Genomic DNA, 15,395 nt, shown 5'->3' on the forward strand with positions numbered 1-15,395 from the left:
AGATCTGTTCTTGCTGACTCTGCTCTACACATCTGCCTCGTTCTCAAAGATATATATATATATATATATATATATATATATATAAAATCCCCTAACAGAAGGCCACCAGCAGTGCCAGAAAGAGCCTAAAATATAAATTCTGGACCAAAGTGAACACAGTCCAACAATCTACATTTTCTCAGTATTAAGCCTGGTTCTTGAAGGGGAATACTCTAGCCAGCAATGGATATAGCCAGGTGTTACTCCCCTCTGCCTAGTGCATCAGCCCCAGGTTAAGATCTCCATACCAGACTTAGAAGACTGAGGGACACAGAAGGAAGGGGGAAGCAGAACATGTGATTATTTCATTGTCATTTTTCCTATACATTTGGTACATGGTGATGAAGGGAGCATTCAGAGGTTAGTGAATTCTGTATAATACAACTGCACCTAGAAGTAGGAAATTTCTTGAGAAAAAGCAAGTTAAAAGCCATTGGGTTCTACTTTACCTTCTGCATCCAGCATTTTGGGGATATCCAGATATTTCTCAGCTACATCAAAGGCTGTGTTTAGATTAGTGAGAGGATCATCCTGAAAAAGAAACAAAGACCCAGAGCATCAGCATCAATGTGCAACAAGGTACATAGCATTTTTCTCAAAACAGCGCAATTTTGTCTGATTTGACTCATGTTAACTTAGCTGTCCTGACAAAATTATACAAAAATCCCATGTAATAGGATGCAATAATTAACTTCCTTCTAAAAGCAGCACCTGGAGACTCATGAGATGGTAACAATATATAATCTATGGGCTTGCATCACGAAGGAATAATGCATTTTGTTTTGAACCTACTTTAAAACAGTACTATCAGTTTCACATCAGATTGATAGCAAACAGCTGTATCTCACATTCATATCTTAGGTTTACATTAGGTATGCAGCTTCCATTTCAAAGAACTGCAGAGCATTCTATCTGTTAGTACATCTAAGCAATACTAAAATAGCAACAACATCTGGAACGATTGCTTTCCTTAGCTAATGTACAGTTTGTTGAACACCAGTTGCGTGGGAGGAAGAGAAATGTTTTAACATATTTCTATAAAATAAATATATAAAAGTTCCCATTTTGTCTAAGTATTGGTTTTCCTCCTAGGCACTGCACAGGACTTGCCATCTCCTTCGTATGTTTCTGTTTCTTTATATATAAACCTTCTGCTGTGACAGGATGCACTTCAAATACAGACATCAATACACAGTAATCAAATCCTAAGCAAAACAAGTGTGAGTCATATCACAAGGGTAACCAGATTTTAAAGAGTCAAAGAAGAGAATTTGAAAGGCAGATGTCAGCAGAAAAGAAAGTCTTCTGCAAACTGTTTACAGCATTCAGACATAATGGTAAGCAACCAGTGACCTGTATGAGCCCTCATACAACTGACTCAATAAAGGTTCAAGACCTTCACTGGAGCACCTACAGTAATAAGATATTGCTACTTTATGAAAATATTCTATATTCCTGCATATCCATGATACTTAGTTATTCTGTAGGATCAATCCATTTTACTGAGCAAATGACATTTGCACTACCAGTTTCTACTGCTGAGACAGCTGGCTTCTGTTGGAGGAGAGGCTGTGCACAAACTGCTAGTGTTTAGTCACTGTGTTTGCTAAGAGGCTTTCAGAAGAGAGGAAGGATGGTGTCCCTCTCTCCATATTCTTATCTGTGATACCTACGGTTAGATCTGCCTTAAAAATTAGAAGATGGAGTGAAATTGTTCCACCTTCTTTTAGACTGGCATCCATGTTCCGTTTCTTTTCTATTTAAGAGCATGTGTCTTTGATTACTGCATTGACCTGGGAGATCTAGCTTTGCACAGACTTTAATCAATAGGCAATCTCCCTTGGACCCATCCAGCAAGACAGATGAAGTTACATGGGCTCAGGCAAACAGGGTGTAGACATGCAGAAAGGTTCCTTTATGGCAGTGGTCATTATGTAGCCCTCATAGCTAAGAAACAGCTATTCTGAGTTTCTTGCAGCAGTTCCACAGGAATGAACACATGTACTAAGCTGGCATCCTCTATCAAGATCATGTTGCTTCAAATGAGCATCTCCAGTGGACAGCAACACTTTGCGTACCAAGATAAATCACATGGAAGCCACCAAAATAAGACACTACCAGTGATTCATATTTAGTCCACTGGAATAAGCCAATATTAAGTGAGGAAATGTTGCATGGACCACAGCACAATGAAACTGGCAGCTGTCACACTTGCTAGCAGACCCCTAGCTCAGCACAAAATAATATTTTGTCCCCGCATGGTACACCTTCCAGTGGTTACTGCAAGAGATATTTCTAGATCCACCTCTTCAAAGCTTAGCAGTGTGCAGGGGATTTCAACTATCTTACAATTGCCCTATACAAGGGAATTACAGAGACTGGCACAAGTTCAGCTTCAGCCTACTACTATCCTATGTGTGCTGTGGGAAAACTCTTAAAAATCCCAAAGTGTAACTAAATGCCTCACCTCAGAAGCTGAGATTAGCTGGTATATAACATGCTTGTTCAATACAAGCAGATACTTAGACTTAGAGGAAGGAAAAGTAGCAACCTGTTGCACAAGTGCAGGAGCATCCAGAAATCCCAAGTGGCAGTTCCCTTGTCAACTCTCCCCTAGCCCATGCACCATTTTTTACTTCTGTAGAAACACCACCACTATGTACTTAATCTCAGCTCACGCTGACAGTGAACACCATGGTATTACCAACCACTCAATAGCTTAGTATTAACACAGACTCTTCCTTGGCACAGATCCACCTGATTGAGCTGTCTGAAGGGCAGTCAGAGCCAACAGCCTCTCCTGGAGGAAAGGGAGGGGCAAATTCACTGCAGACAGCTTTCCTACCAGTTTACAAGGAACACCGCCAGGAGCATTATAGCAAAAAAGTTGTAAGTTGAAAGTTGGGAGAGGTTTCCTGGTGGAAAATTTACTGGCTTGGGCGCTCCTAAAGGAAGGGCTGGAAGTCTCAGTATATGGGAAATTAAGAGTCATTTAGGCATAGGCAGCAGACTTCTATTTTCTATGTAAGAAAAACATGTGTGAAGCGGTCTCTAGGGGAATGAAGGTGAAGGTGGTGCTACTGCAAGCAAGCTACCTAGGCCCAAGACTAGCTAACAGATGACCAAAGAGCTAAACCTGAGAAGGGCGCTGGCTACAATTACTTTCAGAAATAACTGCTTCAGGAAGAGCAGTCTTTTCAAAAGGAATCTGTTGATGCAGGAGCAGCAGGAACATACCTGCACTCCTGGAAAGCACTGACTAACATCAATTCCACCCTAGTTAGCTAGGAGGAGGCAGTCCAGCCTCGTAGGTTATGTCCATACCTCAGTAATATAAACTTGGAGCAATGCAATCTATCCATTGCATCCTTCAGAAAACTACAAGCAGTACAAGACACAACAGCTCATCTCTCCCATGAGACAAGCTGCCTGTCCTCCAAATGCTGCTGGTTTCTGTAATTTCTCTTGCCAGGCTTTCAGGCCTACTTCTTCTATTTAAGGTACTTACTCTGGCCTTGGCAGACATGAGAGAGTGCCTGAACCTTCAGGTTGTAGAAACGGCTTCACATGTCATGCACAACAGGTGGCTCATCATAAAAATGAAGCTTCTTTGTGCACAAGATGGTTTCTCTGGGGCCTGTCCAAGACTAGAACGAGGTTTCAGCTCCTATGTACTTTCTCCAAACCCCTCTGCTTTCAGTTCCATCTCATCACACACCTGTTAATCCTTATTTTAAATCCCTAATTACAATTGACTCCCCATGGAAAAGGGAGAAAAGCTAAGAACGGCCTGGCAGCCCCAAAGCTTGCAGTGCAGCACTCCAGCACTACAGTTGTGGGAATGCTTTGGGAACCCAAAAGCAACAAAGCAGAACAGAAGCCAAAGCACCTGTCCTCACTTCCACATTTACATGCACATCCAAGAATAGCACTGGCTGATACGAGATTCTGCAGAGTTGCCCCAATTCCCCACTGCTCATGTGAATACAGAAGTGGGAGATACACAAAGAGGAGCAATAACTTCCCAGGCTCTGGCTGGGCCAACCATGAGGAAAGCTGTAGTTTTCCCATGCAAGAATTACATTGTTTTAATGGTGACAGAGAGCAAATCTGACCAAAACAGACATGTCTATCTGGCATGTAGTCTGCTTTTGCTGACTAAAGACTCTACCACAGCTCCTCTTTTTTCACCACAACTCTAACTCGCATGGGGGAAACTTCTCTCCTCCAGCTATCTCTACATCCTTGCAGCACATAATGTTGCCATGGCAATTATTGCAGTGTCACATAAAAAAAATTTCTATTAGCTAGCAATCAGGATAGGAGTTGGAGGGGGAGGGAAGTTGAGAGGAAAGAAAAAGCAGTTACTATATCTAGCAGAGCTAAAGACTCTAGGAATTAAATCCAATTAGTATAGTCCACGTTTTCAGGAGCATCTGGAATAAATGCATCCAACACAGCAGTACAAAACTCACATGGACCACATTTCTGTATGGACCGCATTATATGAGGGGGTGTTTGAGCCATCAGTCAACTATTGTGCTAGATGAAAAGATCTTAGATGCGGTTTGCAGCTCAGCTAAGAACAGGAGGAGGAAGGGAAGCCCCATCTTCTGCACATCCTTCACATGCAGACCTTGGGCCAAACGTCAAAATCTTACCTACAGTGACCTGAACAATAGCAGATAGACCTGTACTGCATAGAAATCATCTCACCGAACAAGTGGCTGTAATGTCAGGGAATTATTGATATCAGATTGAGTTGACTTGAACCTTCTATTTTGGGGCCTGGTCCACACAAGCAGGTTGGCAGGTATAGCAAATTCAGCTAGATACTGTGTGTGGGAAAAGAGAATTATGCTTTCTTCACTAACAAAACTAGATGAGAGAAAAGAGCTAGGAGCAAAACTGAAGACAAAACTGTGCTAACAAAAAGAATCTGTTACCTGTGGGGGGAAGACACAGAGCTACACTGGCTACCTTTTGCTAGTATACACTGCCAAAAGTGGGTTGACAGCACAGACATAGCCTCTGTGAAGTGATAAAATACACTAAGACTGCACAAAAATACTGCTCAAATAGGAGTTACAATGAAGATCTCTTGATGGCTTAGACTGGCTGATGTTCACACCTCTCTCTTACGTATTTGCATGTGTGTACACATAGAAATACAGACAGACAACTCTGCCAAAGGCTCAGACACAAACTAAGATGCTATTAATCACTCACTAGATTTGAAAGAGACCTGCATATGGCCATCTAATCTACCTTCCGCTGTGATGGCTGCTTCTCAGCAGCTTTCCTCATGTCTTCCTCTGGAAGATAAAATTCTCTGGCAGAGCCAGGGAAAGATCAAAAACAAATTTTTTTTTGAGGGGGAGGAGGAGAGGGGAAGTAGGCTGCAAAGAGAAGGGCAAGGACCAGCTGAGTTGAGCCAAGGGCGAAGAAAGAAGGAATAAAGGAGGAAACATGTGACAGAAATAGTCCAGGCAAATACTGTGTTCAGGAACAAATCAGACTTGTACATGCTACCAATGTGTTTGAAAGAGCTAGCATAACAAAGACAATTTTCCTTCAGCACACACCAACTACCAAAGATAAAGGCTAAGCTCTGAGGTAAGTTCTTCCCAGCTACTGACTCAAAAGAGTGTACTTTAGCTGTGGTAGAATATCAAATGTGCACTTAATCTTACATTTTTAGAGCAAACTTGGCAGAACAACAATAAAAAGGATATAGGCAAGACTCAGAAGGCTGCAGGAGGGCAGACTGCAGGATGAAGGCTACAATCAAAGGTAGGCGGACAGGGGAGCACAGAACAGTTCCCTTAGCCTTACTCCAAGGTGGGTAAATCCCTTCTCATCTACGCTGATTTTTGATAGGATAATCACCCTCTCTTTCGCCTTGAAAAGCTTGCAGGCAAAATGATCAGATAACTTTCTTTTTTTTACCCGTCATCCCATTTTTGCTTGAGTTTGGCTTAGGCCTTTGTTTGTAAAGGGGAGCACTGTAGAATTTTCCCAGCTGTGTTTTTCAGACAAACATTGCCTAGCTGCTTTTATTTTCCCAAGAGTAGCCTCTGAAAATGTAGTTATTTCTGACCATTCTTTTTTTGTTGCTGCTGTTTATTAAACAGATAGAGTCTCTTCCCACTGTTTATTCATCATGTGCTCACTCCAGATACCAAAATTGATCAGATAACATATTTAACTGCTCTGCAAGACAGTAAAGATCTAAAAGGTTACTGAAAAGAGCATCAGGCATTGTACAATTAATTGTCTCAAAGATGCATGGTAATTTGATTAACTCATGTGCAGGTTGTCTATTTGTGCAGTGATCCAAGAGGCCAGATCTATTAGCGATGGAGTTTTATATTTATTTCGCTAGCTAAGATCTAGCACTTACACATCGTTTGTAATATCCAGCTTATGAAATCAGATGGTCAAACTTCAAATGTATTAGAAATAACATCTGTGCATTATGCCCTTGGTGACATTTCACTCTACAGGTGTGCATAGATATAGTGAAGCAAAATCTAAGCAGACTGTTCTACGGAGAATATGCAAGTTGGACGAGAATCTGGCTCGCTCTACCATGGCCCTGCTGGGTCAGGATGCAACACAAAGAACTAAACATTTACTCCGGTCATCTCTGCTTAGCAGTCTTCTGGAGTAGCTAGGTAACATGTTACCAGTGACAATTTTTAAAGGTAAAGCTAAGTGTTGTGGTAAATGTTTTTCTGGCACTTAATATCTACATGCTAAGAAAAAGCCAGTACTGCAGATGGCTCAGTGCTAAGCAGGAAGCACTGGAAAAGCGTTCAGTGAGGGCCCATACATCCACCTCACTTGGTTTTCGCACTTGAATACTAGTAACGTGTTCACATCCATTTCCACAGAAATGTTAACTCCAATTTGTCTGGCTAGTCCATTACATTAGTATAGTTAGCCTCATACTTTATTTATCAGCTTTTGCTCATCTGCTAGGATTAGAGCACATGCAGTTCATATTATCCACATACCACAGACACCTCTTGTGAGCTAGAAAGCAAGGCAGTCTGAAAGCAGGGAAAGGCAAGCAGGCAGCTCATTAAGTTCAGGGTTAAAGAATCCTAAATGTACTGATTCATCTCCCCTTCCTTTTCCCCAACCCACCAACTGCCAGCTTGAGCTGAAGTTCTCCAATTATCTGTTTATCAAGCTAATTCTTCTCCTTCTCCCATTCAATGGATCCCAAGCATCTGGTCTGACAAATAAATTGCGTTGTACCTTTCGTAGCTTCCCATAGTCAATGAGCTCTGGACGGTGTCTGTGAATCAAAGCGCAGAAACCAAGGCCGTCCTTCCAACTGTAAGAGAGACAGAAAACAGCACAATGAACAGTGCTCAGCCAGGGAGACGCACAGTAATGGGCAAGAGTATGAAGGAGGGCACCAAGACATTGGAATGATTAACTGTGGTTTAGCAACAGTGCCTCTTCAAGTCTTGGGAAGAAGGCATGTCTTCTCTGCATTAAATGCCAACAAAAATCCCTATCAAGCCACAGAAAAATCCATCATGATTAGGACTTGATCTCTGCATTGCCACCTCTTATACACCAGTTCTCTGTGCTGAACTGTTACCATTGTATGGAGCACATAAGGACAGGTGCAGAGCTCAGAACTAAAAAAAGATACAGATAAATGCCCAAAGAAGGAACAACTGTAGGCTTTAGAAGAAAGGCGATGGAGGAGGAGGGCAATATACAAGCCACTGTTCTGCCTCCCTATCTGCTCTGGACCTGTGGGCAGAAGCAGACCAGAATTCCTCATTCCGATCAGTAGGACTGTTTCCTACCATCTACTGAATCTAAAGACTTCATTAACCTAATTGGGGATGTGAAGCACTGGTGCTCTTGGTTTGCTTAGCAGCACTCATGCAGATGCAGATACCTCAATCTTCAGCGAAGCCCATAGCTAGGTCCACTATAAGATTGGCTGGCTTGGATGCAACTTAAGCTCTCAAAAAGTGCTTTACATTCACATGGTTCATACAGTTCTCCAAGATGTGCTGGCAAAAGCTCCATTATGCTGAATCTACACTAGAACATCTGTTAGTTTAGAAATATTAATTAAAAAAGCAATCAACCAGACCAAGAAAAACTCTCATCTCTTCCCAGCAATGCTATACTACAAAGTTCCTGGTGCAGCCCTTATTTCAGGCGTCCTGAAATGTTCTGAGTTTTCAAAGAGCAAAAAGAGTCTTGCTTAGCTTGCAGCACATATGCTACTCTCAGAGGGCTTAATGCTCTGAAGAATCTTGCAAGAGCAGCAATTGTAACCACAATGAGTAATTGCAATGTAGGTACTTGGATCCTCTTATAAGCTCTGCCTTTAATTTCTATGCGTCTCGCTGGACTACTTTGTTACTGTGTAACATCCACCTCCATTTCCTTGGCAGATCTGTCAGGCACATTGTTGAATATGCCAAGAGACATAGGAAAATAACACGACTGTAAAGCTACCTTCATGCCGGTAACTCACCTGATATGGAAGTTCTGGATGTTTACATTTTTGTAGGGGGCTGTCTTCCTCTGACACCATAACAAAAGTCCCTCTTTAGCAGATGTCTCTAGAGAAATAAAGAATGTATATCAATTAATTCTCTCTTCTTTTTTAAGAAATCAAGAGTCTCCCAAGCATATGCTAGAAAACATGACCAACTCTTCTTTAGTAGGAACAGCACTGAACTGCATCTTAACTAACTTCCTTTGTCAGAAACTTCCTTGTTGGGAAGATTAAATTGGGAGAGTTTTGTTACTGTTATTTTCTTAATGAGATTCTGTAATAAGCAGATGGCCTTTTCAGGATTAAAGAGGAAAGCTTTACACAGGACTTGTAAAAGAAAGGTCCATTTTCAGTGCTAGTCGCTCAGTCAGCAAGGAATGCAATAGAATCCAACATCAAAGTTGGCTTTCATGCTCATCCATCTTTTTTAGATGCTCTTAAATGTTCTTCCAAGAAAAGGATGTGAAAAACTCTTCTTAGTGTATACGAATTAAGCATAAACTGGCTAGAAACATCAATGAGACCAGAGGGCAGCTTGGGAATGATTAGCTTCCTAGAATCTTTCAGTGAACCATCCAACAGTACATCCTGCACTTTTTAAGTGGCAAAGCCATGTGGTTACCGAAGTCATTCATTCTTGAACAATGGCTGGAAAGAACAGAAATTTACCTTCAACTGAGATATCCTGAATGGCAAAACGAAGGATGATGGTCCATATCATTCCAAGAGTCATCTTAACATTACCATCCACGATTTCTAGGGGAAAGAGGGAGAAGGAAGAAATAGAAGGCATCAAGTTACAAGTGCAAATCCTGCAAGAAAAGCGGTGTCGGGAAGCTTTCCCCTTGGCAGATGAGAGAACTGGAATTCTGGCTAAAGATTGCTCCACCCTGCCTGCCCTGAATGCTCTGCTGCCACAGCACAGTCCTGACCAGCAGCACTGAACAATCACAATGATTTTCCCACAATATACTACAGAGCGTAAAACAGACATTGACGATCCAAATAGGAATAAGGCATCAGTTTAGGTCAGCCTAATTCCCCAGAGGGGCCTAAAATACTTTGTTCAGGTTCCATACCTATCATTTTAGAAGCAGTCAAATGGGGAAAAAGAAAGGCCTTCCGCCTTTACTCTGATGTGCCTTTTCTGCATCACACCAATACAACTGCCCCAGTGTAATTACAGTAGTATAACCAGTGAGACTTCCCAATGCAGATAAGCTTTGACAGCTCTTTTTGTGGTGTGAAAAAGATACCACCAAGAAATATCAACATTTCATTTTCAAACAAGCTTAAATACAGACCTCCAGGCTGCCCGGGTAGGACTCTTCAATCATATAATTGCCAAAAGACACAAAAGAGCATTCCTCAGAGTACATACATCATGCTTGAAGAGGAAGCAAAAGCTCAGGCTGATCAGCCTAAACAGAGCATAACATAAACTAAGATGTCAAACAGATTGGATTCTATTGCTCGCTGGACTCTGTGATATAAATCAGCATGGGTCAACAACTCAGAGGATTTAGAAAGCAATCACTTGCCTGTGTGAGGAACGATCTGTTTAGGATGAGGGGAAAAAGGTCCTGGAGGGGAGACACTAGGTGGACGCTGGCCCAGAAAGGACTTTTCACTGTGTATAGATCGGTGCCAAACATTTAAAATGGCTTAGCCAGCATCTGGGTCTCAAGCTCTGACCCTCAGCATGTACAAAAAATCTGCACAGGCTATATGTACACATTATAATATTTACAATCTTCATTTTTTTGGGTAGCAAAATTAACAACTTATCTTCTCCAACTCATTATGTGGCAGTTTCCTGCATTGTGGAAGGATGTTTCACAAACTGACAAATTACAAAGATATTTTCAGTAAGAAAAGCATTAAAATTAACCTACTATTGCAGGTTAGAATAGCTCAAAGGATAACAAGGCTACCAGAAAACATTTTTGTGCTCATAAAGACACCTCAGTGTCACTGCCTCCACAGAGCTGCCCAGCCCAGCAACACATCACACTCTGGGGTGAGGAGAAATTTGCACCATAGGCTACTGCCATCTCTCTGGATTCTTACAATATATTCTCTAAAAGCTTTTAAAAGAAGCTTGCTCACATAGGAAAAATATCCAAAATACGAACTTTAGAATCTTCATAGCCACTGGAGAAGCCTTATGCACTCTAATTACATTGTTTCAGCAACGCTGTTCATGCAGCCTAAATTCCTGGAGATTTAGCAGTACATGTGGTGCAACTTCCAATGTAAACTAGAAGGATAATCCCTGCTTTGCTTTGACATACATCTGCATGAGGGATTTGCAGATTTAAAAGATATAGAACAAGACATGCCACCTTGTTCAACTTCACCAAACCCCTGCATCCGCCCTTCTGTACTTACACTTCTTGGTGGGGACATCAGTTTGCTCAGAATTAAAAAAAATCGTACTCTTCAACGCAGGTCAAAATAATTATAGGTATTGTTTGCAAGTGCCTGATACATTTCTGGCATGAAAAAAAGTTATTTTTGCTTGTTGACAGTTTTCTTGCAAATTAATTTTTAGAAATGTTTTGGGGATAGGAGGTTGTCTTCTGGGCTGACTTGAAAAAACGTTGTGAGCGCAAGTATATTCAGTCTGCACTGTTCGCATTCTCAACCCTTACAGTAAAGCACCACAGTCAACTTAAAGGAAATCCTTATTAGTGTTACAAATACCTGAGGATATCACAGCTTAAGTATAAAAGAAAGTATCAGTGTTTTCAGTTTATTTTGTTCATTCGATCAATCTTTGTGTGGATTTTCAAAGACCTAAAATAACCCAGGACAAAAAAGCAATAAATAGTGCTTGTAAAAACCACAGCAGTTGGTAGGAGGACCCCAGGGTATATTTAAGATCTGGAACCAAATTTATTTTAATGGACTAGATTAAAATCTGATGGCAATACTTTAATACTGGAAGCACTTTATGAACACTAATGAATCAATCAGTGAGCTGAAACAGGTAATTAATATTACTGTTTCATGGATTTTAATTGGAAATAAAGGTCAAGATATTTACATAAAACCAGATGGCGTTAAGTGGCTAATATGGCATTAGCACTGTGCTCCAGTCATGTTCTCAAATTCCAGTTTTATCAAGTTATCCCAGTGGAGTTAAGATGGAAAGTATTTCTTCTTCTTCCTCAGCACTCTTCATTACATCACTCATTTAAAAAAAAAATGTGTGCACCCTGCTCCCTTGCCTGATCCTTCCTTGGCACTGCACCAAAGCTGCTCTGGAAGAAGTCCAAAAGATTTCCACCACTTTATCTCTACAAATCACTTTATTTTTTCTTGACAAAGGGAAAACCCACCACCTACCAAGCAGACGCTGATGTCAGTGAGATTAGGGAACGATCCATTCCAGGATGGCAGATTTAATCAACGATACCATCCTCACGTCTTTTCTTCTTCTTTTTCCCCCCCCCCCTCAAATGGAGTTGACAAAGCTGTTGCTCTTTGTTAGAAGTAGGCAAGTATATTTTCATTTCCAGAGCTAAAAATTTCCCCTGGCAACTCGATTACAAAAATCTACTGGCTTGGTCAGAAAGCCCGTAAGTTCTCTGGCCCTCACTCATTTTCTTTTCCATCCTTACATTCTCCAGTCTCCAGCTCCTTTTACTTTAGGATTCCTTCACTGTCCTTCAGCTAGTGTCGGATCCTTTCTAATACAGTGGAATATGGCCAAGGAGCAAAAGTGAAGTAAAAGTTTGCATGATGCCTCGTGCTTCCTGGTTACAATTTCTGTGGAGTTCCTTTCTCCTTCATAAATAGGTTGAGCATAACACTACCAAGCTAGAGCAATCTAATGCTTGTTCAATTAAAGAGGCTGTGTTTGTTCCCTGCTGATGAAAGTAACACTCAGTAATGTGAGAACAGCTCACACATGATATTAAAAGGCTAATAATCAGACAGGGTCTTCTGCCTGACTGCTTCCTAAATGCTCTTCCTATGCAGGACTTCTGCAAGCATTCGCTGCACTTCCCCCGACTAACAGCGGCTGTTGTTCTGAGCAGCAGCAGCAAGCACGTGTTATTAATGTGATTTACATTCAACATGGGGGTGGATCAATTGCAGGCTAAAGCTGATGAGGCTTTTGATAACCACTGGAAGGAAATTTTTTGCACCACTGAATATGCTTCTACCCAACTCTCATTATTGTATGAAATACCACTAACAAAATATGCAAAAATTACAGTACTCTCATCCATTTGTTTGACAGCCAATTAAGGGTCTAGCAAATAACCAGTCCTTAAGAGCAAGACTGGCTTGCTACATAGACGTGGCTTTCAAAATACCATCACCTTTTCCAAATGCACATACTAATAACTCAATAACTCATAACTAATAACTCAAGATTTGAAAAATGCAAAAAGGACCAAGTTTTCTTCTCCACCTCCAGCCTAGGTAGTTAGAAGCAAAATCAATGCTACATAAACAGTTTTCCATCCTTGCTATTTCTGAGTTGTCCATGAAGGCACACCCTCTCTTTACTCCATGCAGAGAAGGAGCTGCAGGGTATGAATAACTGGCAGAACAGTGTTATGTCCTGAGAACTAAAGAGCACCCACCACCATTTACTCAGCAAGACACAGGACATCAAGGGTGATAAAAATAAAAGCTGTCCTGCATTTTGTTTATCTTAACAAAAGCCAAATAAAGCAAGATCAGCACCCAAATCCAGGATTTGAGAAAGCCCATTGCTATTGATGGTCCAGACAGATCTAGGACATATTGGTGGCATCAATGATTGGGTTTACATGTACCAGTTCCCTAACTGTGAGTGGGCAGAAGATGGGTACAAATGTAATGTTATATTTCACTCACTGACACATACAGATCTTATTTTCCCCACTCGCCACTTTGAGATTTATGCTTGTCCTGCCTAGTGGGTCGCAGAGTGTTTTGCTCAGATGGGACTTCTGCAATGGTTGAAATCACTAAGCTTTATTTCTCCTTTCACTTGCACATCTGAAATACAGCTCAGTTCCTGCAAAGGTATCTTCATGCTGAATTGAGCCACATCTAAGAAAACGGTAACTTCCTATGCAGATTAGAGATGCAAATAAAACAGTCTTAAAGTCAAATACTGGCCTACTCAAAATGTTAAATCCCAGGAGTGTTTGACACTAGTACATAATCTATTATCTCAAAAGAAGGCTCCTGAGATGTCAGAGGAGAGAGATACTTAAAAGTAGATGGAGAACCATTTGAAGCTGCAACAGGCTGGACTCCTCCTTGATAGAGATTTACACAGAGCTTTTTTGTGCCACAATGGCTTCAATCCAATGGACTCTGGCTAAATCATTTGTAAAGGTTAAGAGCAATGCTGTAGGTTATTAACAGTCAAAGACAGTTGTAAAAGGCAGCTCTTACTGCTTATTCTGTTTGCTTAGTTCACGCTCCATTTAATACGGACATGGACCATGTCCTGCGCTCATGCTGTCTGTAGGATGCCTGCTTCAATTCTGGCTCTCATTCACTGGGACGAGGTTGTAAAGCCTGTCTTCTAAACAGCAAAGAGGGATCTTTACTTGATGAAATGTGAGAGAAATGCCATGGAAACATTTCTGCTGATTTTAACTCTGATTAAACAGAATTTTTCACAAGGCTTAAACTGACCTGAGTCTCTCCTTGGGATTATTTCTGCAGCTTACTTTGTCAGGAAGAGGTAGAAAACTATTCATTTTAACCACAAAAAGAAAGGAGAACACTGATAGCCAATGACATTATCTAATGCATACAGAGAAATACAGCTGGGCTGCAGATCTTTTGTATAGGACTCCGCTGCCTGGCAGCTGCCTTGGGACAGAGCAGGCCACCTCAAGGTGAGCAGCGCACTGCCCTGGCCAGTAACACTGCGTTGTCACTGGACTGTAGTTTCCCTATCGTAGAAAAGCAAGTTGGACAGCTTCCCAGCTCAGTCCCACCTGCCTGAGGCATTTACCACTCATTTTCTTGAGGCAATGTTTTCATGGCTTCATTGGCTTTTATTTTCTACTTTGCTGCTGTGTGATGTTTTTTTAAAAACTTAAAGCTCTTAAAATTCATGCTCCAGGAAGGTTCATAACCCCTTTAATAGAAAGAGTTACTGCCACGCCATGCAAAGTAGAGGTCCATTTTTAAAGCTAGGTGTACTATACATCCAGTACTTCAATGGAGCGGGCAGAAGCCCCTACAGCTCATGTTTACTGCTGACAATCAGTGGCCTGGGCTCAGTCTCGGTTCATAGGCAGGTACTGGCATGAGGGTGGAATGAGAGTGGACATTTCATGTCCGTTTTGGGATCACACCAGGTGCCCCGAGCACACATCAAAGCACAGCTTGAATTCTCTGAATAAAAATCAGAGCTAAGGTTGGTCAGAACTTCTGGTGCTCCGTTATCTTTCTCTTCTGAAATCCGAGACTTGGACATACGGACCAAAGTAGAACTTAACACTGTCAGTCCCAAAGACGCCTCTTTGCCTCCTACTCCCTTTCACACTAAGGAATTGCTAGTTGCCAGTCACAGGGCTCTCCACCTATGCTACCTGTCAGCAGCAGTCAGTCAGTTTTCATCTGCATCAAACATCTCCAGAGTTTCCCAGGAAATATTTCTCTTGACCATCGAAAACAAAGCCATTCACCTGATCTGTTAAGATGCAGATCTTGGTGGTGTAAATAAACTCATTTTGGTTTGGGGGTGGCAATAGCATCAATGACTGTTATAGTCTAGTCTCGAGCTGCAAATGCAAGTGGCTGTCAGCACACATCTCTCTGGAAAAAAGGACTGTAGAAGAAGAAT

General features: G+C 41.5%; 1 protein-coding gene across 3 annotated transcripts in view; it reads right to left on the reverse strand.

Moving 5' to 3' along the window:
• Positions 1-15,395, reverse strand: part of ACTN1 (actinin alpha 1) — a 92,457-nt gene that overhangs the window by 26,315 nt on the left and 50,747 nt on the right. For all 3 annotated transcript variants that reach the window (XM_062577249.1, XM_062577251.1, XM_062577250.1), the window contains exons 4-7: positions 9,251-9,337; positions 8,558-8,645; positions 7,306-7,384; positions 489-570 (exon numbers count right to left, since the gene is read on the reverse strand). In XM_062577249.1, the coding sequence (XP_062433233.1) occupies positions 489-570; positions 7,306-7,384; positions 8,558-8,645; positions 9,251-9,337 (336 nt within the window). The remainder of the gene's footprint in view (positions 1-488; positions 571-7,305; positions 7,385-8,557; positions 8,646-9,250; positions 9,338-15,395) is intronic.

The sequence above is a fragment of the Rhea pennata genome, chromosome 5, assembly GCF_028389875.1.
Source record: "Rhea pennata isolate bPtePen1 chromosome 5, bPtePen1.pri, whole genome shotgun sequence".
NCBI lineage: Eukaryota > Metazoa > Chordata > Aves > Rheiformes > Rheidae > Rhea > Rhea pennata.